At 44.9% G+C, this 25,504-nt stretch overlaps 1 protein-coding gene across 2 annotated transcripts in view; it reads right to left on the reverse strand.

Moving 5' to 3' along the window:
- Positions 1-209: 209 nt before the first annotated feature.
- ivns1abpa (influenza virus NS1A binding protein a) overlaps positions 210-25,504 on the reverse strand; it is a 50,341-nt gene continuing 25,046 nt past the window's right edge. For both annotated transcript variants that reach the window (XM_029633287.2, XM_029633286.2), the window contains exons 2-14: positions 22,026-22,312; positions 21,573-21,711; positions 17,224-17,393; positions 16,920-16,995; positions 16,647-16,820; positions 10,256-10,381; positions 7,411-7,521; positions 6,742-6,880; positions 6,020-6,244; positions 2,530-2,651; positions 2,178-2,436; positions 1,612-1,785; positions 210-1,397 (exon numbers count right to left, since the gene is read on the reverse strand). In XM_029633287.2, the coding sequence (XP_029489147.1) occupies positions 1,138-1,397; positions 1,612-1,785; positions 2,178-2,436; positions 2,530-2,651; positions 6,020-6,244; positions 6,742-6,880; positions 7,411-7,521; positions 10,256-10,381; positions 16,647-16,820; positions 16,920-16,995; positions 17,224-17,393; positions 21,573-21,683 (1,947 nt within the window). In that variant the 5' untranslated portion in view covers positions 21,684-21,711; positions 22,026-22,312 and the 3' untranslated portion in view covers positions 210-1,137. The remainder of the gene's footprint in view (positions 1,398-1,611; positions 1,786-2,177; positions 2,437-2,529; positions 2,652-6,019; positions 6,245-6,741; positions 6,881-7,410; positions 7,522-10,255; positions 10,382-16,646; positions 16,821-16,919; positions 16,996-17,223; positions 17,394-21,572; positions 21,712-22,025; positions 22,313-25,504) is intronic.

Genomic DNA, 25,504 nt, shown 5'->3' on the forward strand with positions numbered 1-25,504 from the left:
CAGTATTGTTTCCGTTGAATTCAGCGCTGCACAGCTTTCCATCATACTGAACGCACCCCAGTCAAACCTGAGTCAGCTCTAGTACGGTATCGTTTCCGTTGAATTCAGCGCTGCACAGCTTTCCGTCATACTGAAAGCACCCCAGTCAAACCTGAGTCAGCTCTAGTACGGTATTCATTGGAAAAAGAAAAGTACAAGAGCACACGCCATCAGGTTGAAATGGTTTATTAGTTAAGGAATATCAGCGTGTTACAAATGTGATACAGGACCTTCTAAACTCAAAAAAGAAAATGTCAAAAGCCAAATGTCTGAACCCCTTTTAAAACACCACACAAGAAATAAAGAAAACAGCATCTCTACAAATAGTGAATTAGTCAAAACGCAGTAACAAAATATGTGGTTAGAACAAGCACAGAAGCATGGTTGGTTGTGTGTGTGTGTGTGTGTTCGCGTTGTTACTAAACTGACACTGGTTTCATTTGATGACTCAGTTGTCATGTGCGTCAGCTACTTCTTCTATTGGTAAATCAGCAGTGTATAAAAATATTTTAAAAAGGCCATCATTAAAGATTGGAAAAGCAAAATCCAGCTTCAGTTTAAATGACAAAGCCATGATGGGAGTGACCCTCTTTCTTTGAATAAGGCTTCAAACTGCATATCTTTAAATGTGTGTGGGAGTTAAAATGACAGTTTGGAAATGGAAACAACTATTCAGAATCACCTTCTAAATCAAGTCAACCCAAAGTTTTCCAGTACCATCACCCATCCTGACCAGTAGGTCCAAGGTAGTGTTGAGATGATCAAAACAGTAGCTTCTTCTCAGAAAACAATACAACCTTTCAACAACAACAAAAAACTAAATTGCACTAAAGGTGTATTAAATGTTGGCATTCTTAAGACAAAAAGGAAAATATATACAGCACGAAAAATATTGTATGCAAAGGCTTAATGTTGCTTTCGGCAACACCCCCCCCCCCCCAAATACTCCAGTCTTCACTGAAGACCCCCTGCCAAAATGGTTCCCCTGTCCCCTTCCTCCCACTCACCTACGGAACATCACGAAACACGATTATGTCACTAAGCCTGTTAGTTTGGGAAAGGTACCCCCCACCCCCATTGATCTCTGACCCTTAACCCTCAGGCGGAGGAGGAGAGGGCATCAGCGCAGTCGCTCCACTCATCCGTCTCGGGGTCGTAAACCTCCAGCGTGTTCAGGAAGTTGTTTCCGTCGAAGCCGCCCATGGCACAGATGAAATCACCCAGCACGGCGACACCCGCATTGCTGCGTGCCACGGTCATGCTACCGAGCATCCTCCACTCGTTACGGGCTGGGTCGTACACCTCAACACAGCGCAGGGCATGGGAGCCATCAAACCCTCCAACCACGAAAAGCTTCCCTAGAGACGGCAAGAGAAGGAGATAGCGACAAGGAGAGAGAAGGGTCAGCACAAATCTGAGCAATGATTTGGATATTTCTGCCAAATTCCAAGGTTGCAACCAAAGCAAACTGTATCCCCACCCCAGTGAACCCATGACCCTATACACGGTAATCCCCAGTTTAGAGCAGACCATAGAACCAGAATGCTATATTTCTATGGAGAAGTGTCTTACCAGCGTAGACGGCCACCCCAGCCCCCCTGCGGGCCACGTTCATGGGGGAGATCAGGGTCCAGGTGTTGTTCTCGGGGTTGTAACGCTCCACTGTGTTCAGGCAGTTCCACGACTCAGCACCTCCAATCACGTACATGAAGCCATCTAGCTCACACACCGCAGCCTGGTGCCTCCCTAGGTGAACAGAGTTAACGCCACACTTGAATCGCTTTTCACATTCACAGGCCAACTCAAAACTGTTCCGGTTCTTCACTGACACAGTACACGCAATAAATGATAAGCACCATTAGTAAAGGCTTCCATTCTGGTGACAAGACAAAGAAGTCCGTTACCTGGAACCTTTTCCTCAGTGTACACTATGAGAGATATAGGTACAGTCTGTGTAGAGCAGAGGAGGCTGGTGGGAGGAGCTTTAAGAGGACGGGTTCATTGTAATGGCCGGAATGGAGATACGGAACGGAGTAAAACGTGATGTGTTTCACAACGTTCCATTTATTCCATTCCAGCCATTACAATGAGCCTGTCCTCTTAAAGCTCCGTAGTATATGTGTGGTATAGGTGCTTACTGATGTTGAGGGGAGCACAGTTGTTCCAGGTCTTGGTCACAGGGTCAAAAGCGTCACAGTTCTTCAGGCCTTTCTGCCCACAGGGGTCCGACCCTCCCACCACAAACAGCTTGTTGTTCAATGAGCAGACACCTGCGTTGCAGCGGTTGGTCCGGAGCTCGGGCACCTGAGCCCACGTGTCAGTGTGCGGATCGTAAGTCTCCCCACAGCTCAGCTCGTCCGAGTGGCCGTTGGAGCCGCCCATCACGTACAGCTGACCCTATGAGAGATGAGAGGAGACAGAGGGACAGGTTTAAGTCAGACAAGCACCTGTCAGTCCTATGAAATTAGGGGTCAAAGGTCAGGGTCGTACCATAAGCACTGCCATCTGGAAGCGAGCCCTGGGAGTCCGCATGGGAGCGGTGAAGGTCCAGCGGTCGTCTTTGGGGTCGTAACACTCCACCGTCCTCAGGCACTCCTCTCGGTTATACCCTCCTAGAGACGGAAAATACACAGAGGACACCAGGTCAGCCTGGGCCTACAGAACCCTTAATATGAGCATACAGCTCACACAGAGGACACCAGGTCAATCTGGGCCTACAGAACCCTTAATATGAGCATACAGCTCACACAGAGGACACCAGGTCAATCTGGGCCTACAGAACCCTTAATATGAGCATACAGCTCACACAGAGGACACCAGGTCAGTCTGGGCCTACATAACCCTTAATATGAGCATACAGCTCACACAGAGGACACCAGGTCAGCCTGGGCCTACAGAACCCTTAATATGAGCATACAGCTCACACAGAGGACACCAGGTCAATCTGGGCCTACAGAACCCTTAATATGAGCATACAGCTCACACAGAGGACACCAGGTCAGTCTGGGCCTACAGAACCCTTAATATGAGCATACAGCTCACACAGAGGACACCAGGTCAGTCTGGGCCTACAGAACCCTTAATATGAGCATATAGCTCACACAGAGGACACCAGGTCAGTCTGGGCCTACAGAACCCTTAATATGAGCATACAGCTCACACAGAGGACACCAGGTCAGCCTGGGCCTACAGAACCCTTAATATGAGCATACAGCACACAGAGGACACCAGGTCAGCCTGGGCCTACAGAACCCTTAATATGAGCATATAGCTCACACAGAGGACACCAGGTCAGTCTGGGCCTACAGAACCCTTAATATGAGCATACAGCTCACACAGAGGACACCAGGTCAGCCTGGGCCTACAGAACCCTTAATATGAGCATATAGCTCACACAGAGGACACCAGGTCAGCCTGGGCCTACAGAACCCTTAATATGAGCATACAGCTCACACAGAGGACACCAGGTCAGTCTGGGCCTACAGAACCCTTAATATGAGCATACAGCTCACACAGAGGACACCAGGTCAGTCTGGGCCTACAGAACCCTTAATATGAGCATACAGCACACAGAGGACACCAGGTCAGTCTGGGCCTACAGAACCCTTAATATGAGCATACAGCACACAGAGGACACCAGGTCAGCCTGGGCCTACAGAACCCTTAAGAGCATACAGCACACAGAGGACACCAGGTCAATCTGGGCCTACAGAACCCTTAATATGAGCATACAGCACACAGAGGACACCAGGTCAATCTGGGCCTACAGAACCCTTAATATGAGCATACAGCTCACACAGAGGACACCAGGTCAGTCTGGGCCTACAGAACCCTTAATATGAGCATATAGCTCAAACAGAAGACACCAGGTCAGTCTGGGCCTACATAACCCTTAATATGAGCATACAGCTCACACAGAGGACACCAGGTCAGTCTGGGCCTACAGAACCCTTAATATGAGCATACAGCACACAGAGGACACCAGGTCAGCCTGGGCCTACAGAACCCTTAATATGAGCATATAGCTCACACAGAGGACACCAGGTCAGCCTGGGCCTACATAACCCTTAATATGAGCATACAGCTCACACAGAGGACACCAGGTCAGTCTGGGCCTACAGAACCCTTAATATGAGCATACAGCACACAGAGGACACCAGGTCAGCCTGGGCCTACAGAACCCTTAATATGAGCATACAGCTCACACAGAGGACACCAGGTCAGTCTGGGCCTACAGAACCCTTAATATGAGCATACAGCACACAGAGGACACCAGGTCAGTCTGGGCCTACAGAACCCTTAATATGAGCATACAGCTCACACAGAGGACACCAGGTCAGTCTGGGCCTAGAACCCTTTATATGAGCATATAGCTCAAACAGAAGACACCAGGTCAGTCTGGGCCTAGAAGCCTTTATATGAGCCTACAGAGCAAACATATGTGTATACAACTTGATTGGAGTCCACCTGTGGTAAATTCAATTTATTAAACATGATTTGGAAAGGCACACATCTGTGTATATAAAGGTCCCATCGTTGTCAGAGCAAAAACCAAGCCATGAGGTTGAAGGAATTGCCCGTAGAGCTCCGAGACAGGATTGTGTCGAGGTGCAGATCTAGGGAAGGGTACCCAAAAATTTCAGCAGCATCCCCAAGAACACAGTGGCCTCCATCATTCTTAAATGGAATAAGTTTGGAACCACAAAGACTCTTCCTAGAACTGGCCGCCCGACCAAACTGAGAAATCGGGGAAGAAGGGCATTGGTCAGGGAGGTGACCAAGAACCCGATGGTCACTCTGACAGAGCTCCAGAGTTCCTCTGTGGAGATGGGAGAACCTTACAGAAGGACAACCATCTGTGCAGCACTCTACCAATCAGACCTTTATGGTAGAGTGGCCAGACGGAAGCCACTCCTCAGTAAAAAGCACATGATAGCCCGCTTGGAGTTTGCCAAAAGGCACCTAAAGTACTCAGACGATGAGAAACAAGATTATCTGGTCTGATGGAACCAAGATTGAACTCTCTGGCCTGAATGCCAAGCGTCACGTCTGGAGGAAACCTGGCACCATTGCTACGATGAAGCATTGTGGTGGCAGCATCATGCTGTGGGGATGTTTTTCAGCGGCAGGGACTGGGAGACTAGTCAGGATTGAGGGAAAGATGAATGGAGCAAAATACAGGGAGATCCTTGATGAAAACCTGCTCCAGAGCGCTCAGAACCTCAGACTGGGGCAAAAGTTCACCTTCCAAAAGGAAAAAGACCCTAAGCACACATCCAAAACAACGCAGAAGTGACTTCGGAACAAGTCTCTGAATGTCCTTGAGTGGCCCTGCCAGAGCCTGGACTTGAACCCGATCTAATATCTCTGGAGAGACCGGAAAATACCTGTGCTCCCCATCCAACCTGACAGAGCTTGAGAGGATCTGCAGTGAAGAATGGGAGAAAGTCCCCAAATACAGGTGTGCCAAGCTTGTAGCATCATACCCAAGAATACTTGAGCCTGTAATTGCTGCAAAAGATGCTTCAACAATGTACTGAGTAAAGGGTCTGAATACTTATGTAAATATCCGTTTTTTATATACATATATTTTTTTATAATAACATATTATTGTAGCAAACATTTCTAAAAATCTAAAATTTTAAAATTCGTCATTATGGGATATTGTGTTGATTGATGAGGGGAAAAAACAATTTAAACAATTTTAGAATAAGGCTGCAACATAACAAAATGTGGAAAAGTCAAGGGGTCTGAATAATTTCCGAATGCACTGTAGATGACATGGTGACATTAGTTGTGAGTGACAGGACAGGGCTGATTTGAAGGATCCGAGACTGGGGAACGGTCAGTACCAGTCTCCAGATAGAGGCTCAGTGGCTGGTTAACTAATAGCTCTATCTTGCTGTGAAGAGATTGTATCTTAATGAGAATAACCTGTATAAATAAAAGGTTAAATTGACAATGGTTAAAATCTCCGTACCTGCAGCGATGAGCCTGCCGTGCAGGGTGGCAGTGCCCAGGCCAGAGCGGGCATAGTGCATGGTGGTCAGCGGGTGTTCCTCCAGCTCCTCAGGCTGGGCCTCGAAGCTGAGGCTCTTCATCAGACAGGGTGTGGCAGAGGGAGAGCTCTGGGGAGAGCTACGGCCATGCAGGAAGATCACACACAACACTCCATCCAGCACGGCCAGACACAGGTAAGTGTTGTCTGTGGAGAGAGAGAGAGGAGGGGGAGAGAAGAGAGAGAGAGAAGAGGGGTAGAGAAGAGAGAGAGGAGGGGGAGGTTAGAGAGAGCGAGAAGAGGGGGAGAGAGAGAAGGGTGAGAGAGAGGGAGGGAGATGGGAGAGAGAGAGGGGGAGGGAGGGAGTGCCATGAGTGGAGGTGATGGTAATAACTAAAGTCAAAAACAAAGTTCTTATCTTAAAAGTTATTATGCTATTCATACACATTATGTTATACACCTGCTACGTTAATGTTTTAAGTATCCTTATATTTCTGTTATTAAGGTGCTATCACTCTGATATTAGTACACCTGCGCCGTATTCTCACTGGAGATGGACCTGATCTGAGCATGATGGCGACTATGTACTGTGGAAATACGCTGAAGGAAACTCTGTTAAACTGGAATCTAGTTGTTGTCATTTTGAGTTAACACACCCACTCCTCCGTTAAGTCTTCAAACATCCGACACACACACACACTTACTGGTGGTCTTCTCGGAGGCAATATACTTCCACTCTCTCCTGCAGGGTGTGTTGGAGGAGGAGCCGGGGGGTGAGGTGCTGCCGGAGGAGCTGGAGCTCAGCTGTCTCTGGGTGTTGCTGTTCTCACGAAGGGGCTTTTTCTGCAACAGCACAACCAACGCAGCTACAGTACAGAAACCCAGCCAGAGGGAAGATTCACAACATCTCCTACAGGCTACAACACCAGTTGGCTGCAGAGCACACACTCTACAATCGGGCCTGAAATGGACTAATCCTGGCTTTGAACCCGGCCTAGAACTACACCCAAACAGTCTTTTAGCAGTGCCGAGTAGTCCCCCAGAAACAGTTCAAACCAGTCTGCAACCCATTTAAACCATCTAAACAAGCTGAAAGACGGCACAGACACAGGGTAGACTTGACCAACGAAGAAGCAGCTACATACTCAAAACACACAAAACATTTTGCGATCAGAACCCAATCTCCAAAAGACTAGACTCAATTGATCTGAGAACCAGTCTAGTGTGCAACGGAGCTACGCAAGCAGGTGTAGTGTTCCTAGGTTTTACACACTAACCGGCTGTGCCCTTGTTTCCAGGCTACATAAGGTGGATAGAGGCCATGTTGGGCCAAGTGGAACAGAGTTAGCCCAGGATAGGGGCGGGTTGTGTACCTGCACAAACTGGATGTGGTCCTCTGCACCAACACCAAACACCCCATGTTCCTCAATGATGAGAGCGCCATCGAGCAGCTTGTGGTCGGCTGAATAGTACAGCGTTTGCACCTGCAAGACACACAGCGACACAACACCCATGTGGCAGGCTGTCTCCATGGCAACACACAGCAAAGCAGCACCCCGGGCAACACAGGAGGGAGGGGGAAGAGGGTTTGTTTGGGTGAGGAAGGTTCCGGTTGGTCTGTCGTCACCGGTAGGAGCCACGGCTTCTTTATCAACATGGACACACAGTTGAAGGAACGCAGGTGGTTACAGTGAATGCAGGGACATACACAACATCTGCAGGTGCTGCTCCTGTGCAGACCCTTCCCTTCATAACATCTAAAAAAGGAGGAGGGGGGAGTTGGTAAAGATGAAGCATCTGGAAACGTCTTCAGTCCTCATGACCTCAATGCTTGGAAAACCCACGGTTGGCTGAGGAAGTTGGTCATTATAATTGCATGGAAAAGGGCACTGCAGCTTCTGATGTAAATCCATGACTTATGATTACGTGGAAGACAAAGCTTTTACATACATTATTGTTTCATACAAATAGTTCATAAATAAAACATGAAATTAGAGACATTTTCAAACAAAATGACAGTGGGCATTGAGATAGAATATGCTTGAGCAGAGAACCATTTCAAAAGCTTCTTTACGGTTATGGTTAAAATGGCCGGCATTCTGCCCTTGCCTACTTAAAGGACATCTCTTGGTTCTAAAAATGGGTTAATATTAAACTCTTCATTGAATAGTGAATTATGAAGGGAGTACCGAGTATGGGGGGTGCAATCATGGTTATGTGCTATGCAGATGGTATTTTCAGTGGTTATGGGTTTCTGTAAGTGGATATGGGTTTCTGTGAGTGGATATGGGTTTATGTGAGTGGGTATGGGTTTCTGTGAGTGGGTATGGGTTTATGTGAGTGGGTATGGGTTTCTGTGAGTGGGTATGGGTTTCTGTGAGTGGGTATGGGTTTCTGTGAGTGGATATGGGTTTCTGTGAGTGGGTATGGGTTTCTGTGAGTGGGTATGGGTTTCTGTGAGTGGATATGGGTTTCTGTGAGTGGATATGGGTTTCTGTGAGTGGATATGGGTTTCTGTGAGTGGACATGGGTTTCTGTGAGTGGATATGGGTTTCTGTGAGTGGGTATGGGTTTCTGTGAGTGGATATGGGTTTCTGTGAGTGGATATGGGTTTCTGTGAGTGGATATGGGTTTCTGTGAGTGGATATGGGTTTCTGTGAGTGGGTATGGGTTTCTGTGAGTGGGTATGGGTTTCTGTGAGTGGATATGGGTTTCTGTGAGTGGATATGGGTTTCTGTGAGTGGATATGGGTTTCTGTGAGTGGATATGGGTTTCTGTGAGTGGATATGGGTTTCTGTGAGTGGATATGGGTGGATATGGGTTTCTGTGAGTGGATATGGGTTTCTGTGAGTGGATATGGGTGAGTGGATATGGGTTTCTGTGAGTGGGTATGGGTTTCTGTGAGTGGATATGGGTTTCTGTGAGTGGGTATGGGTTTCTGTGAGTGGATATGGGTTTCTGTGAGTGGATATGGGTTGTTAGTGGAATGTAAGTCAATTAAGTTGTATGCATACTTTACAAAATGTAAATATGTGTAAGCTAAGTAGGCCTGTGTGTGTGTGTAGACAGATGGGAGCACAGTGTTGCTTTGGCTGTAGAAAGAGAAAGAGGGGGGCTCCTCCTATCCTCCCTCTGTTCTCTCTGTTTCTCCCTGACTCATTACCCTGGCGGCTCAGTCTTGGCTCTTCAGTCTGCTCTCCTGCTGCTGTTAATAAACCTGGAGGAGAGACAAATCAACGGGGAGGAACATTCGTTAGTACTGGAGCGCTCGCTGACACACACACGCACACACCTGCACAGAAAGAGAAGGGGATCAGTGGGACAGAACAGAGTAAGGGCCCTGCTCACATCTTTCAATGCAAAAGAGAATAGAGCAAAAGTCAAGACACTGTAGGTGGATCCAACTGATCACTAAAACAGAACAGCAACACAGGTCTATCTCTGCTCACCTCTAGTTTGATGTATGGCCAGGTACACTGTACTGCAGAACTAAACATTAGGAAAGAAAATGAGAAAAAAGGAAAGAACAAAAAAGAACCACCAAACAGTCCTAACACAGCGTGCCACGACGTCGGGTTTGGATCAGTGCCTTAAGTCGTCCGCATGCTTCCCAGTTACAAACGGTTTGTGCATATATTATGACAATATTTTGTGACATTTTGTTCGTGTTGGACTTTGGGGAAAAAACTTGGGCTGTTCGGGCACACCATTTTTTCCCCTCTCTCTCCCCGAGGCTAGCCGAAGTCGGAAGCCGAAGTCTACGTCCCCTTGTTGGCGATTGGTCAATAGTAGGGATTCTTCAATAAAGTGTCTGTTGTCATTTAACGAGAGATGACTCGTCCTCATGCACATTCTTTCACTTGAGAAACACCAAACATCCGAGCCAGGTGCAAAATTGCGAGACAAAGATCTCCTCGACAAAAATGTCAAAATTAATGACAGATTTCTTGAGTCGTCATAGATGAATTCAGACTATTTTGATGAAGTGTATACTGGCTACGGGGTCTCAAAATGGACAAACAGTACTATTGACACTTTTTTCTCGTTTTTCAAGTGAAGGTCTTTTAAGGGAGTATGAGAGCACTGGGAGTATGAGCGGTGCTCAGCGCCAGCCGACCTGAAGCATGCGGATGCCTTTAACGACTTGCTAAAGGAAAACGAGAGAGGGAGGGTTATGGGGTGGATTAGTGCAAGCTAAACTCCTGCTACAGTACTGACCTCCTCCATCAGTCTATCCAGTTGACCTCCGTTCTCCCACAAACTGCGCTGGACCCAGTTGAGCACCTTGTTGTAGAGCTTGCCATTGCTGGGCAGGCTCAGGCTGTCTTCCAGCATTACTTCTAACTGTAGACAGACACAAGAGGAGACCAGTCAAAAATAGGTTAGAAAAAGCCATCTAGGATCAACCATGGCTAGGGTGTGCTTCGTTCATACCACAAATCACAAGAAACTGAATCATTATTGAACCATCATAGTCTAGCTGTTACAAAAAAATGTTGTGTTTCACCTCAAACTAGAGACCAATCAAAACCAGTAACTGGGAATTCCAAAGTACATTCTGCAGCACCGAAGGTAATACACTATCTAGGGTTGTGACAGTCAATGGAATTGTCAAAGACGGTTATTGGCCAGACAAATGACAGCAGTCACCGTAATAACTGTTTTTGTTGTTTTAACTTCTTTGGGACTGGGGGGCAGTATTGAGTAGCTTGGATAAAAAGGTGCCCAGAGTAAACTGTCTGCTTCTCAGGCCTAAAAGCCTAGAATATGCATATAATTAGTAGATTTGGATAGAAAACACTCTGAGGTTTCTAAAACAGTTTGAATGATGTCTGTGAGTATAACAGAACTCAAATGGCAAGCAAAAACCTGAGAAAAAAATCCAACCAGGAAGTGGGAAATCTGAGGTTTGTAGTTTTTCAAGTCATTGCCTTTCGAAATATACAGTGTCTATGGGGTCATATTGCAGGCTTCTACTAGATGTCAACAGTCTTTAGAACCTTGTTTGAGGCTTCTACTGTGAAGGAGGGAGAATGAGAGCTGATTGAGTTAGGTGTCTGGCAGAGTGCCATGAGCTCAGTCTTGCGCACTCCCGTGAGAGTTAGCTTTGCATTTCTACAGACAAAGAAATTCTCCGGTTGAAATATTATTGAAGATCTATGATTAAAAAATCCTAAAGATTGATTCTATACTTCGTTTGACATGTTTCTATGAACTGTAATAGGACTTTTCGTCTGAACTTTCGCCTGGACTTGCCCGCGCCTCCTGAGTTTGGATTTGTGCACTAAACGCGCAAACAAAAAGGAGGTATTTGGACATAAATTATGGACTTTATTGAACAAAACAAACATGTATTGTGGAACTGGGATTCCTGTGAGTGCTTTCTGATGAAGATCATCAAAGGTAAGTGAATATTTATAATGCTATTTCTGACTTCTGTTGACTCCAAAACATGGCGCGTATCTGCATGGCTTGTTTTCGTGTCTGAGCGCCGTAGTCAGATTATTGCACGGCGTGCTTTTTCTGTAAAGTGTTTTTATGAGTATTTCTGTAAATTGATGTGGCTCTCTGCAAAATCACTGGATGTTTTGGAACTACTGAACATAACGCGCCAATGTAAACTGAGATTTCTGGATATAAATATGAACTTTATCGAACAAAACATACATGTATTGTGTAACATGACGTCCTGTGAGTGTCATCTGATGAAGATCATCAAAGGGTAGTGATTCATTTTACCTCTATTTCTGCTTTTTGTGACTCCTCTCTTTGGCTGGAAAAATGGCTGTGTTTTTCTGTGACTAGGTGCTGACCTAACATATTCGTTTGGTGTGCTTTCGCCGTAAAGCCATTTTGAAATCGGACACGGTGGCTGGATTTACAAGTTTATCTTTAAAACGGTGTAAAATACTTGTATGTTTGAAGAATTTGTATTATGTGGTTTCTGTTGTTTTGAATTTGGCGCCCTGCAATTTCACTGGCTGTTGGCGAGGTGGGACGCTACCGTCCCACATATCCCAGAGAGGTTAAGACGCACATTTTCTCTCCTCCTCCGCTCCTGGTCGCATGTGCGCCATAGAAATAGAATAGATAGAACGGGAATCCCCGTTCAAGTCAATGGTGCCATAATGGGTGGACTGGCACCCATTGCGATTGTACCCATAGGAGCAAAGCAGGAAGTAAAAGCATGAAGTGTACCCATCAATCTGTGCTGTGATTTGGTGATTCAACTCAACTGACATTACAAAAAGAACATCATTTGAATGAACATTCTACATTACCATGGAAATGATTGCATCACAATATCCGGCAGCCATTGCGAGTGTAGCCATGAGTTTACCAGTCAAATTGGCAGGGTTAGAGGTTCCAGGACTGTTTTATTAATTATATTTCTATGTGTGTTGCTGCAGCAGGGAGGTGTTGCCTAGGGAAACGGAGACTCGTTTGCTACATGTCACGTTCTGACCTCAGTTCCTTTGTTTTAGTATGGTCAGGGCGTGAGTTGGGGTGGGCAGTCTATGTTGGTTTTTGAGTTCGGCCTAGTATGGTTCTCAATCAGAGGCAGCTGTCAATTGTTGTCCCTAATTGAGAACCATACTTAGGTAGCCTGGGTTTCACTGTTGGTTGGTGGGTGTTTGTTTTCCATGTGAGTGTTTGGTCCACACGGTACTGTTTCGGTTTTCGTTTGTTCACTTTATTGTTTTGTATTTCAGTGTTCAGTTTGTTTCATTAAATATTACATCATGAACACTTACCACGCTGTGCTTTGGTCCTCACCTTCTTCCACCGACGACAACCCTTACACTACAACACCACAGTTATTTTATTTTCATGGCTGTCTTCATCCATAACCGCTGGTTACACGGTCATTGTGCCAGCCCTAATAATAATGCAACTAACTGTATTTGAAAGCCCTGAGTAACAAGCTGCGTTAAACCCACATGAACCGATACGTCATCACAGATCATCTAAATTAACGCATTTTGAACCAGGATCAAATACTGTTTCTGTGTAAAAGCAAAAATGGGAGCTAATGATTTAGATACAAATGTCCACCAAGACATTAAATAATTGTACATATTGGGTGAGATTCAGAGGAGGAACAATTCCCACTAAGATTATTTACCTATGTTTGTCCTCCAATGGTCATTAGAGCAATCAGTTGATGACTCCTAGACAAGATAAAGACCAGTATAACTACTGCAGCAAGGCTGCTCAACAGAGCAGGGACGATGAAACCGAAACCGAAAATGACCAACACCGACATTGGACATTAACACCCGCGACCCGTCAAATGAGAGTAGATTTTGTCATTGGTGGGTAAGACGGTCTGGTCTATTTCTCGAGTCACGTTGGCAGGTGATCACAGACCATTTGGGAACCGTTTAAAAATAAAAATAAATCCAAAGGCCATATGTAGAAGTTAGTGGAATTGATAAGAAAGGCTACTAAAAGTCTGACTTGTCCTTGTGTTTTTTGGCTAATTATATTGTTTTGTTCACAACCTAACGTTAGGTTGTTGTCAATGTTAGATTGAGTTTGCCGCAACGGTCTGCTGCTGGGAAGACATCAGTCAGATTTTTTTCATCACAGACAAGTGAGTGCCCAAGTTACCACGGTAACGGCCAGTCCCTCAAAGCGGCCTCTGAACATTTGTCTCAACTAATGATTGTGCTTGACTGAGCATGGATCACTCCTAAAAACTTTTATTTCTTATAATTAAAACACTAAAATATTCTGTTCTCCTCGATGTATTTGTGTGCCTCTACATTTCTACTTAGGAGCACATCATGTACTCTTTGTAAAACATGTCAGTGCAGAGCTCTGAACTATATGAATAAATTAGCTGTATCATTCAGCCTTTTGTGGCAGGGCAGGAACTTTGTTGATTCTTCATGCTCATTTGTAGAACTCCATCTGTTTTTAATATTGGATTTAAATGATTTATTTTAACATGTATTGGTTAAAAGACGCAGGTCACAAAAATGTACCCCATTACTTCTTACTAGTAATACTTACAGTCATTTAGAAAAACAGAAAGCATGATCATCTGTTGTTTTTATGGTCTCAAAAAACATTTTGGTGGTAAAATATCTGAGTGGCTGGTAGATTTTTAAATATTGTTTTTATTATCTACCTGCCACAGTGGCTGGTGGACCAAAAAGTTCATTTCCCACCCTGCCGACATTACCTTCCTCTTACCGAAGCATTTTGTGTACGTCGGTAATTTTGCTACACAACGTTCCTGTAGATCGTTCTAAAACCATTATTTGTTCAACAGTAATAGCCTATGCATTATGATGATTCCTGCTATGAAAGTATCTGCCTGTCCCTGTTTCCCTGTCTGCTGCTGTGTGAGCGATCCACTCTCACTCCCTCTCCCCACTGTGTGCACAGCACAGAGGTGGGAGAGATGCATTCTGAGAAGAGAGATGCATTCTGATTGAGGGAAAAATAGTTTAACAGCTTTCTGTGAGTATATCATTTATTTCTCACCTCTTAATATTGAGTTCATGCCACCACCTTACATCCGGAGTAGGCGGTAGTATGGTTTTTATTAGAATATGGTTTTGATTAGAGGTCGACCAATTAATCGGAATGGCCGATTAATTAGGGCCGATTTCAAATTTTCATAACAATCGCTAATCAGCATTTTTGGAAGCCGATTATGGCTGATTACATTGCAATCCACGAGGAGACTGCGAGGCAGGCTGACCACCTGTTACGTGTGTGCAGCAAGGAGCTGAGGTAAGTTGCTAGCTAGCATTATTAAACTTATCATATAAAAAACTATCTTAACATAATCACTAGTTAACTACACATGGTTGATGATATTACTATCTAGCTTGTCCTGCATTGCATATAATGAACGTGGTGCCTGTTAATTTATTATCGAATCACATCCTACCTCGCCATACTACTTCACCAAACGGGTGATGATTTAACAAGCGCATTTGTGAAAAAAGCACTGTCGTTGCACCAATGTGTACTTAAACATCAATGCCTTTCTTAAAATCAAGACACAAGTATATATTTTTAAACCTGCATATTTAGTTAAAATAAATTAATGTTAGCAGGCAATATTAACTAGGGAAATTGTGTCCCTTCTCTTGTGTTCAGTGCAAGCAGTCAGGGTATATGCAGCAGTTCGGGCCGTCTGGCTCGTTGCGAACTGTGTGAAGACCATTTCTTCCTTACAAAGACCGTAATTAATTTGCCAGAATTGTACATAATTATGACATACCATTGAAGGTTGTGCAATGTAACAGCAATATTTAGATGGGATGCCACCCGTTAGATAAAATACGGAACGGTTCCGTATTTCACTGAAAGAATAAACGTTTTGTTTTCGAACTGATAGTTTCCGGATTTGACCATATTAATGACCTACGGCTCCTATTTCTGTGTGTTTATTATATTTTAATAAGTCTATGATTTGATATTTGATAGAGTCTGACTGAGTGATGGTAGGCACCAGCAGGCTCGTAAGCATTCATTCAAACAGCACTTTCCTGCAGCTCTTCGCTGTGTTTCAAGCATTGCGCTGTTTATGACTTCAAGCCTATCAACTCCCAAGATTAGGCTGGCAATACTAAAGTACCTATAAGAACATCCAATAGTCAAAGGTCTATGAAATACAAATCATATAGAGAAGTCCTATAATAACTACAACCTAAAACTTCTTACCTGGGAATATTGAAGACTCATGTTAAAAGGAACCACAAGCTTTCATATGTTCTCATGTTCAGAGCAAGGAACTTAAACGTTAGCTTTCTTACATGGCACATATTGCACTTTTACTTTCTTCTCCAACACTGTGTTTTTGCATTATTTAAACCAAATTGAACATGTTTCATTATTTATTTCAGACTAAATTGATTTTATTCATGTATTATATTAAGTTAAAATAAAAGCGTTCATTCAGTATTATTGTAATTGTCATTATTACATTATATATATATATATATAAAAATCGGCCGAATAATCGGCATCCGGTTTTGGGGGGAGTCCTCCAATAATCGGCATTGAAAAATCATAATCGGTCGACCTCTAGTTTTGATAGGTCCACGGAGCGTGATTAGCAGTGAATAGGCCTACACAAGTAGCCTACGTGTAGCGCGGGAAAGTTTTCTTCTTGACATAAGCCAAAATGTACTGATAGATATGCAAAAAGATGTCGTAAAATACGGTGAAGAGCCCCAAAACAAAAATTGCCCAGCTCAACCCAGCATCATAATATATCTTCTCATATTCATTTTAGGACGCTTTGCCATGTAAGAATCTAAAGAAAGTACAACTGCATAAATCTCAATATTCTAAAGTCCAAGTTAAAAAGCTAAAATGTGGTGCTTAGAGGAGTTCCTCAAGACCTACGAAGTTAGCTACCGTGCGTACAGGCTTTTCCTGTGCTTTCTCAATCAAGTCCTCAGGGCCCACCAGTGCTTCCATATATTTGATGTATCCCAACACCAGCACACCTGGTTTCTAATGAATAGCAGATTGCTGATTAGTTGACTGTTCCTGGAGTTAGAATGGATCACATACTGTACATGGACCGACAGGTGGACCCTGTAGACTGGGTTTAGAAAGTTTGCTGGGGACGGCTCACCTTGAGGCGGGGCAGTTTGAGGAAGTCCTCTTGCTCTGAGACCTCCAGCAGGTGTTCCTGGATGTAGGCGTCGATCTTGGCCAGCATGCGGCCATCTCCCATGCAGCTTGCAAAGTTACGGAAGGAGATGGCGGTCTGGGAATCCATCTTAGACAGCAGGTAGTCGCCACAGATCTGACCAATCAGAGATAAGTGTGAAACTCTGACCATTGGGACTGCATTAAAAACGTACAATATGGAGTATCAGTAGTTGAAACAAGAGAAAGATCCTACCTGCTTGACTCGTTCCATCTTGAGCCTTTTGGCTGCAGAGTAGACCTCCTTAACCAATGCCTTATCCGCCTTCAACCTGTCAGACAGCAGACAACCATTAGTCAGTCAGACAGGTGAGGAGCATAGTGAAAGGTCTCCTGGGTCAGCAGAGCAGTGAAAGGTCTCCTGGGTCAGCAGAGCAGTGAAAGGCCTGGAAATTCTTAACAAAGCCTATGACTCTGCTCATTGCACAATGTGTATTAGAAGATGTATACTCACTGGGCAGTGTAGGCATAGTGTAGGGATCAGAGGTCACGTTACTTACTGGGCAGTGTAGGCGTAGTTGAGCAGGATCTCCACAGCCTCTGGGTCCAGGTCTTCGAAGGTGACGTGGGACACGCCGTGAGCCTCGATGTCGCTGTTGAAGATCTCAAACAGATAGGGGCTACAGCAGGCCAGCACAGCACGGTGGGCCATCAACTCATGACCACACACCTACAAAGGACAAAAGGTCAGGGGTCAAACTATACAGATCCTTCTTTAGAGGTTATAACAATGAAGCAGAAACACATTTGAAAAAGAGAAAGTGTGAGTGTCAGGGACACAGTGGATTTGAAGAGAGATGAGTGTGGGGACTAGAGTTTGGCGATGTAGTCCTATCGTGATTATGTACCCATAAAACACTGTGATATATGACGCTGCCGCCCCTATTGCCCCTATGCAACTGGGCGAAAGATAATGTTGTTGAAAGCCTGGGCAGAGGCTAAGTGCAGGCAGTGTCAAATACTTTGTAATGTTCTTTTCTGGTAGAGGAACAGAACAGGTTTGTGTGTATTTGTCTAGTGTGCTAATGACGGAGCAGTGACTGTCTGAGGAAAAGACTGTTTTAACGTAGTGAGCTGGGTTATAGGACTACATCATGATGGAACAGGCTGTCTTAACGTAGTGAGCTAGGTTATAGGACTACATCATGATGGAACAGGCTGTCTTAACGTAGTGAGCTAGGTTATAGGACTACATCATGATGGAACAGGCTGTCTTAACGTAGTGAGCTGGGTTATAGGACTACATCAGGATGGAACAGGCTGTCTTAACGTAGTGAGCTGGGTTATAGGACTACATCAGGATGGAACAGGCTGTCTTAACGTAGTGAGCTGGGTTATAGGACTACATCAGGATGGAACAGGCTGTCTTAACGTAGTGAGCTGGGTTATAGGACTACATCAGGATGGAACAGGCTGTCTTAACGTAGTGAGCTGGGTTATAGGACTACATCAGGATGGAACAGGCTGTCTTAACATAGTGAGCTAGGTTATAGGACTACATCATGATGGAACAGGCTGTCTTAACGTAGTGAGCTAGGTTATAGGACTACATCAGGATGGAACAGGCTGTCTTAACGTAGTGAGCTGGATGGAACAGGCTGTCTTAACATAGTGAGCTAGGTTATAGGACTACATCATGATGGAACAGGCTGTCTTAACGTAGTGAGCTGGGTTATAGGACTACATCAGGATGGAACAGGCTGTCTTAACATAGTGAGCTAGGTTATAGGACTACATCATGATGGAACAGGCTGTCTTAACGTAGTGAGCTGGGTTATAGGACTACATCAGGATGGAACAGGCTGTCTTAACATAGTGAGCTAGGTTATAGGACTACATCATGATGGAACAGGCTGTCTTAACGTAGTGAGCTGGGTTATAGGACTACATCAGGATGGAACAGGCTGTCTTAACATAGTGAGCTAGGTTATAGGACTACATCATGATGGAACAGGCTGTCTTAACGTAGTGAGCTGGGTTATAGGACTACATCATGATGGAACAGGCTGTCTTAACGTAGTGAGCTGGGTTATAGGACTACATCATGATGGAACAGGCTGTCTTAACGTAGTGAGCTGGGTTATAGGACTACATCAGGATGGAACAGGCTGTCTTAACATAGTGAGCTAGGTTATAGGACATCATGATGGAACAGGCTGTCTTAACATAGTGAGCTGGGTTATAGGACTACATCAGGATGGAACAGGCTGTCTTAACATAGTGAGCTGGGTTATAGGACTACATCATGATGGAACAGGCTGTCTTAACGTAGTGAGCTGGGTTATAGGACTACATCAGGATGGAACAGGCTGTCTTAACATAGTGAGCTGGGTTATAGGACTACATCATGATGGAACAGGCTGTCTTAACATAGTGAGCTGGGTTATAGGACTACATCATGATGGAACAGTGTCTGGTGAGAAATAATATTGTTTGTTCTATCCATCATAAAGCTGTAATTGAGAATAGCCTGTGCTATAGACTTTCTTTCTTGTTATTTTTTAAAGCCACAAAACTTCGACAACACCTTTGTCTAGAATATTTGGGAAATAAGTGAATGTTTATAACTTTAATTTGTCTAAAAGCTTTTATGATTGGCCATTAGGAGGCCAGGTCCACATGTTAAAACACACTATAAGGAGTATAATGACTCCACATGTTAAAACACACTATAAGGAGTATAATGACTCCAACATGTTGTCTGCATCATGTACACTTCACACATCACAGGGTCTTACAGGAGGCATGTACACTTCACACATCACAGGGTCTTACAGGAGGCATGTACACTTCACACATCACAGGGTCTTACAGGAGGCATGTACAGGTCTAAAATGGGCCTAAAATGGCCTCTCTTTTATAAGAGTTTTATAAGAGTTATCTCAAAGCTTTATCATGATTTTGTCAGAAATGGTTTGTGATACAAATGTAAAAAAGCAGATAAAAACATCCTTCCTCTCAATGAAGTTTCTATGTGAGAATTTCTAGAACAATCTGAGATACCAGAAATATTTGTGGGTCTTCTGGAGTGGAATTGCCCCCAATAAGAGCCACAAAATAAGAGCAAGAGAGGGATTGAGAGAGGATAGTAATGTAACCCGATCGCTCGCTCCTGAAGAAAAGTACTACAACATCATTATGACATCAACAGGAAACTGGATACTAAATATTGAACTCCTGTCCAATGAGATTTGATCTCAATTACTCCGTCTAAATTTTCATTGTTTCTTTTTACACATCACTTTACTGACAGGGAAATATCTAGCTTTGAGGATGGTGGATCATAGGATCAAACATGTGGTTGGCTTTAGGACAACCGGTTTTGCCTAGCAAAGGAGTACAAGTTGTCAAGAGCTCTAATCTAGAAAAAAACCTCCGGCTCTGTATGTCACATCCTCCTACTCCCACTCTCCTTCACACTCCTCCTCTCCTTCACACTCCTCCTCCCCTTCACACTCCCACTCTCCTTCACACTCCTCCTCTCCTTCACACTCCCCCTCTCCTTCACACTCCTCCTCCTTCACACTCCCACTCTCCTTCACACTCCTCCTCCCCTTTCCCACACTCTCCTCCTCCCCCACTCCTCTCCTTCACACTCCTCCTCCCCTTCCACTCTCCTTCACACTCCTCCTCCCCTTCACTCTCTCCTTCACACTCCTCCTCCCCTTCACACTCCCCTCTCCTCTTCACACTCCCCCTCTCCTCTCCTTCACACTCCTCCTCCCCCTTCCCTCTCCCACACTCCCACTCTCCTTCACACTCCTCCTCCCCTTCACACTCCTCCTCCCCTTCACACTCCCCCTCCCCTTCACACTCCCACTCTCCTTCACACTCCTCCTCCCCTTCACACTCCCACTCTCCTTCACACTCCTCCTCCCCTTCACACTCCCCCTCTCCTCTACTCACACTCCCCCTCTCCTCTCCTTCACACTCCCCCTTCACACTCCTCTCCTTCACACTCCTCCTCCCCTTCACACTCCCCCTCTCCTCTCCTTCCACTCTCCTCTCCTCTCCTTCACACTCCCACTCTCCTTCACACTCCTCCCCCCTTCACACTCCCCCTCTCCTCCTACTTCACACTCCCCCCCCTTCACACTCCCCTCTCCCTTCACACTCCCCCTCTCCTTCACACTCCTTCCACTCCTCCTCCTCCTTCACTCCCTCTACTTCACACTCCCCTCTCCTCTACTTCACACTCCCCCTCCTCTCCTTCACACTCCCCTCTCCTCACACTCCCCCTTCACACTCCCCACTCTCCTCACTTCACACTCCCCTCTCCTCCTTCACACTCCCTCTCCTCTCCCTTCACACTCCTCCTCTCCTCTCCTCCTCCTTCACACTCCCCCTCTCCTTCACACTCCTCCTCCCCTTCACACTCTCCCTCTCCTCTCCTTCACTCTCCCGCTCCTTCACACTCCCCCTCTCCTCTACTTCACACTCCCCTCTCCTCTACTTCACACTCCCCCTCTCCTCTCCTTCACACTCCCCCTCTCCTCTCCTTCACACTCCTCTCCTTCACACTCTCCCTCTCCTCTACCACACTCCCTCTCCTCCTTCACTCCTCCTCCCCCTTCACACTCTCCCTCTCCTCTACTTCACACTCCCCCTCCTCCCCTTCCCCTCCTCTCCTTCTCCTCTCCTCCCCTTCACACTCTCCCTCTCCTCTCCTTCACTCTCCCGCTCCTTCACACTCCCCCTCCCCCTCGTGTCACAGGTGCTCTGATTATGATTTGCATTTTTTATTTGAATATCCTTCATTTAACCAGAAAGTCACATTGACATTTAGATCTCGTTTTCATGTGAGCCTTTACCAAGGAGGATGAAAAGACAGAGAGAGATCTTCACGTACCTGCAGTCGCACGTCACAGAACTGTCCGCTCTTTCTCAGGGCGTTCATTTTGGCCACAGTGGAATCCAGGAAAGTCTCATCTTCAAAGATCAGATAACCGTTGGAAATCATCTTTACTGCTTAATGTTGGGGGCAGAGCCTGACGAGTGAGGGATGGAGGAGGACATCACAGTAACGTCTACATTTAGTTTTTTTGTGAACAACTTTTTTTATTTCGTTTTGTCATTTTCTTTTCCCATAAAGTTTGCCTCCCACCCCTTCCCATCCCACCCAGCAATGTTGCCCACCCAGCAATCCCCTGAGTCTCCCCTTACACCCTCCCCCCACAACGACCAATGGCATTGTTCATAATAACTTGTTTAATGAATTCATAATCACAATGAGGATTTGGATTAGGCACATGTGCATTGTGTGTGTGTAATATGCCTCATGCATTAGTAATAATTGCCTTACCTAATACAGAATGACGTAACTCCGGGGACTGTTATTGGTACCAGTAGACCAACAGGGGACGATGGGAGAGAAGACAAAGGCAAAGTAGACAGAGACCACAAGGGAACCCAAGTCTTCTCTACCAGCGGAGGAGGAGGGGTGGGGGCAATGCCAGTCGTCCAGAGGGGTGTGAGCCGGGGGGAGCCGCACCGATGCAAACTATCAGGCTTGAAGCGACTGTAATCAAGTCCTCAGGATCCCGTTGGCTATAGAGTCAAACTTTTTCTGTGTTGGTCGTGCATTATAACCTGGAGGAGAGAGAGGAGGGACAAGAGGAGAGAGAGAAGTGACAACAGAGGAGAGAGAGAGGGGGGACAGGAGAGGAGAGAGAGATAAGAGGAGAGACAAGAGGAGAGAGTAGGCACAGGAGAGAGAGAGAGGAGGGACAGGAGAGGAGATATAAGAGAGGAGAGAGAGTAGGGATAAGAGAAGAGAGGAGGGACAGGAGGAGAGAGAGGAGGACCAAGAATACATTTGTCAACTAGATTACACAAAACTGCAGTGCACACAGAGAGATAGAATAGCAACCACTGGTTTGAAATTAAACTAACATTTAATTACTTATATTCAAAAATAAAGTATGATCAGAGCACAAAGGTCTGAAGTCAACCCACGTGTTGAAACCGGCCTCATGGCATCTCCACTAGGCAGGCAGATTGACCCTCTGCAGTCAAGTCACTAAAATAGTCCCTCAGTAGCATTAAGCCCCTCCCTCCCCTTTCCCACTCCTTCAGTGTCCCTCTCTCAAGTCTTTTCCAGGCATGTGGCCTTTTGTAGTAAGGCCTGCCCCCTCTCAGATCCCTGCCATGCCCCCTCTACTACGTGCCAACCAGCCCAGCCCAGCCACCAGCTCCTAATCAGTCTCAAACTGCCCCTCAGATCCCTGCCCTGCCCCCTCTACTACGTGCCAACCAGCCCAGCCACCAGCTCCTAATCAGACTCAAACTAGCCCTCTTCCAAGCATACCCAATGTCTTAAGACATGTCTTGACCCTGTTACAGCTCTCACCTAGCTGGCACGCCTTCGGATCCACAAACTCCCGCCGCAGGACCCTCACCAATCAAAATCCATCATTAAGGCCACACCCACAAGACCACAACCCAAACCATTAACTGTCCTCCATTTTATGCAGGGCCTAAAATGTACTTTTGGGTCCACCAGCCACTCAGATTTTTTTTTTTACCAGACAAAATATTTTTGGGCCATACTTACAGAAAAAAAACAACGGATGCTTTGTAATGTTTCGAAAACAAGAAATGTATTAGTAAGACGTACGAGTAAGTAAGAGTCTTTTAATCAAAATATCAGATGAAAACATTTTCAGCTGCCCCTTTAAGGGCGGGAGGTTACCGTGGTAACTGTGCCACTGGAGCCCTGTCACTGTGTGAGAGATTTGGCATCTGACTATGGCCTGTCACTATCAGTTGAAGCAGCAGACCCAAACTAACGTTGAAACACAACAGAGCGTGTGAACAAAAACAATGTACATAGCCAAGAAACACGAGGACAATGTCTCATTTTGTAGACTTTTGAGTAAATTAGACCAACTTTAATGCCTGTTTACAGCTTCTCCCAAAATAAATCCATCAGCACTTCATTCATTGCGCACAGCTCCCCACCAGGCAGTGCTTCTGCGCGAGGTGGGATATAAGATTCATATTTCTTTGTGCGATTAGCAGCCATGAACCAAAACAGCAGAAATACTTTGAAAACAACATACAACATGTAGCACTCTTCTAACCTTAACTCGCATACTGTTATTCGCAAATATAACGCTCTGACTGTAGAGCCCTGCCAAGTGACCACCCGCCAATGTGGCTGGTGAAATAGACAACTACAAGCATTTGTCGGGTGTTCATACCTTTTGCATTACAACAGCTATGCTATTGGGTGGACTGGAGACATACAGCTGAGTCGGACTACCAAGCTGTCATTCCACCTCTCAGTATGAATTAATCAAGAGTTTCCCAAACTCGGTCCTGGGTGTCCTAGATGATAGATCACAGGAATTCTAATGGTTTTATCACAGTGGAGACATGGAAGGAGAGGGAGCGTAGAAGCTGCTACATATTAAAATTAGAGGTCGACCGATTATGATTTTTCAACGCTGATACCGATTATTTGAGGACCAAAAAAAGCCGATACCGATTAATCGGACGATTTGTAAAAATGTATTTGTAAGAATGACAATTACAACAATATTGAATGAACACTTATTTTAACTTAATATAATACATCAATAAAATCAATTTAGCCTCAAATAAATAATGAAACATGTTCAATTTGGTTTAAATAATGCAAAAACAAAGTGTTGGAGAAGAAAGTAAAAGTGCAATATGTGCCATGTAAAGAAGCTAACGTTTAAGTTCCTTGCTCAGAACATGAGAACATATGAAAGCTGGTGATTCCTTTTACCATGAGTCTTCAATATTCCCAGGTAAGAAGTTTTAGGTTGTAGTTATTATAGGACTATTTCTCTCTATACGATTTGTATTTCATATACCTTTGACGATTGGATGTTCTTATAGGCACTTTAGTATTGCCAGTGTAACAGTATAGCTTCCGTCCCTCTCCTCGCTCCTACCTGGGCTCAAACCAGGAACACATCGACAACAGCCACCCTCGAAGCAGCGTTACCCATGCAGAGCAAGGGGAACAACTACTTCAAGTATCAGAGCGAGTGACGTCACTGATTGAAACTCTATTAGCGCACACCCCGCTAACTAGCTAGCCATTTCACATCGGTTACACCAGCCTAATCTCTGGAGTTGATAGGCTTGAAGTCATAAACAGCGCAATGCTTGAAACACAGCGAAGAGCTGCTGGCAAACACACGAAAGTGCTGTTTGAATGAATGTTTACGAGCCTGCTGCTGCCTACCATCACTCAGTCAGACTGCTCTATCAAATCATAGACTTAATTATAACATAATAAACACACAGAAATACGAGCCTTTGGTCATTAAAATGGTAGAATCCGGAAACCATAATTTCGAAAACAAAACGTTTATTCTTTCAGTGAAATACAGAACCGTTCCGTATTTTATCTAACATATGGCATCCCTAAGTTTAAATATTGTTGTTACATTGTACAACCTTCAATGTTATGTCATAATTATGTACAATTCTGGCAAATTAATTATGGCCTTTGTTAGGAATAAATGGACTTCACACAGTTCGCAGCGAGCCAGGCGGCCCAAACTGCTGCATATACCCTGACTGCTTGCACGGAACGCAAGAGAAGTGACACATTTGCCCTAATTATAATAAATTAATGTCAGCAAGCAATATTAACTAAATATGCAGGTTTAAAAATATATACTTGTGTATTGATTTTAAAGAAAGGCATTGAAAATAAGGCCGTCATTGAAAATAAGAATGTATTCTTAACTGACTTGCCTAGTTAAATAAAGGTGTAAAAAATATATATATATTTTTTTA

Source organism: Oncorhynchus nerka, linkage group LG24, assembly GCF_034236695.1.
Source record: "Oncorhynchus nerka isolate Pitt River linkage group LG24, Oner_Uvic_2.0, whole genome shotgun sequence".
In the NCBI taxonomy this organism is placed as follows: Eukaryota; Metazoa; Chordata; class Actinopteri; order Salmoniformes; family Salmonidae; genus Oncorhynchus; species Oncorhynchus nerka.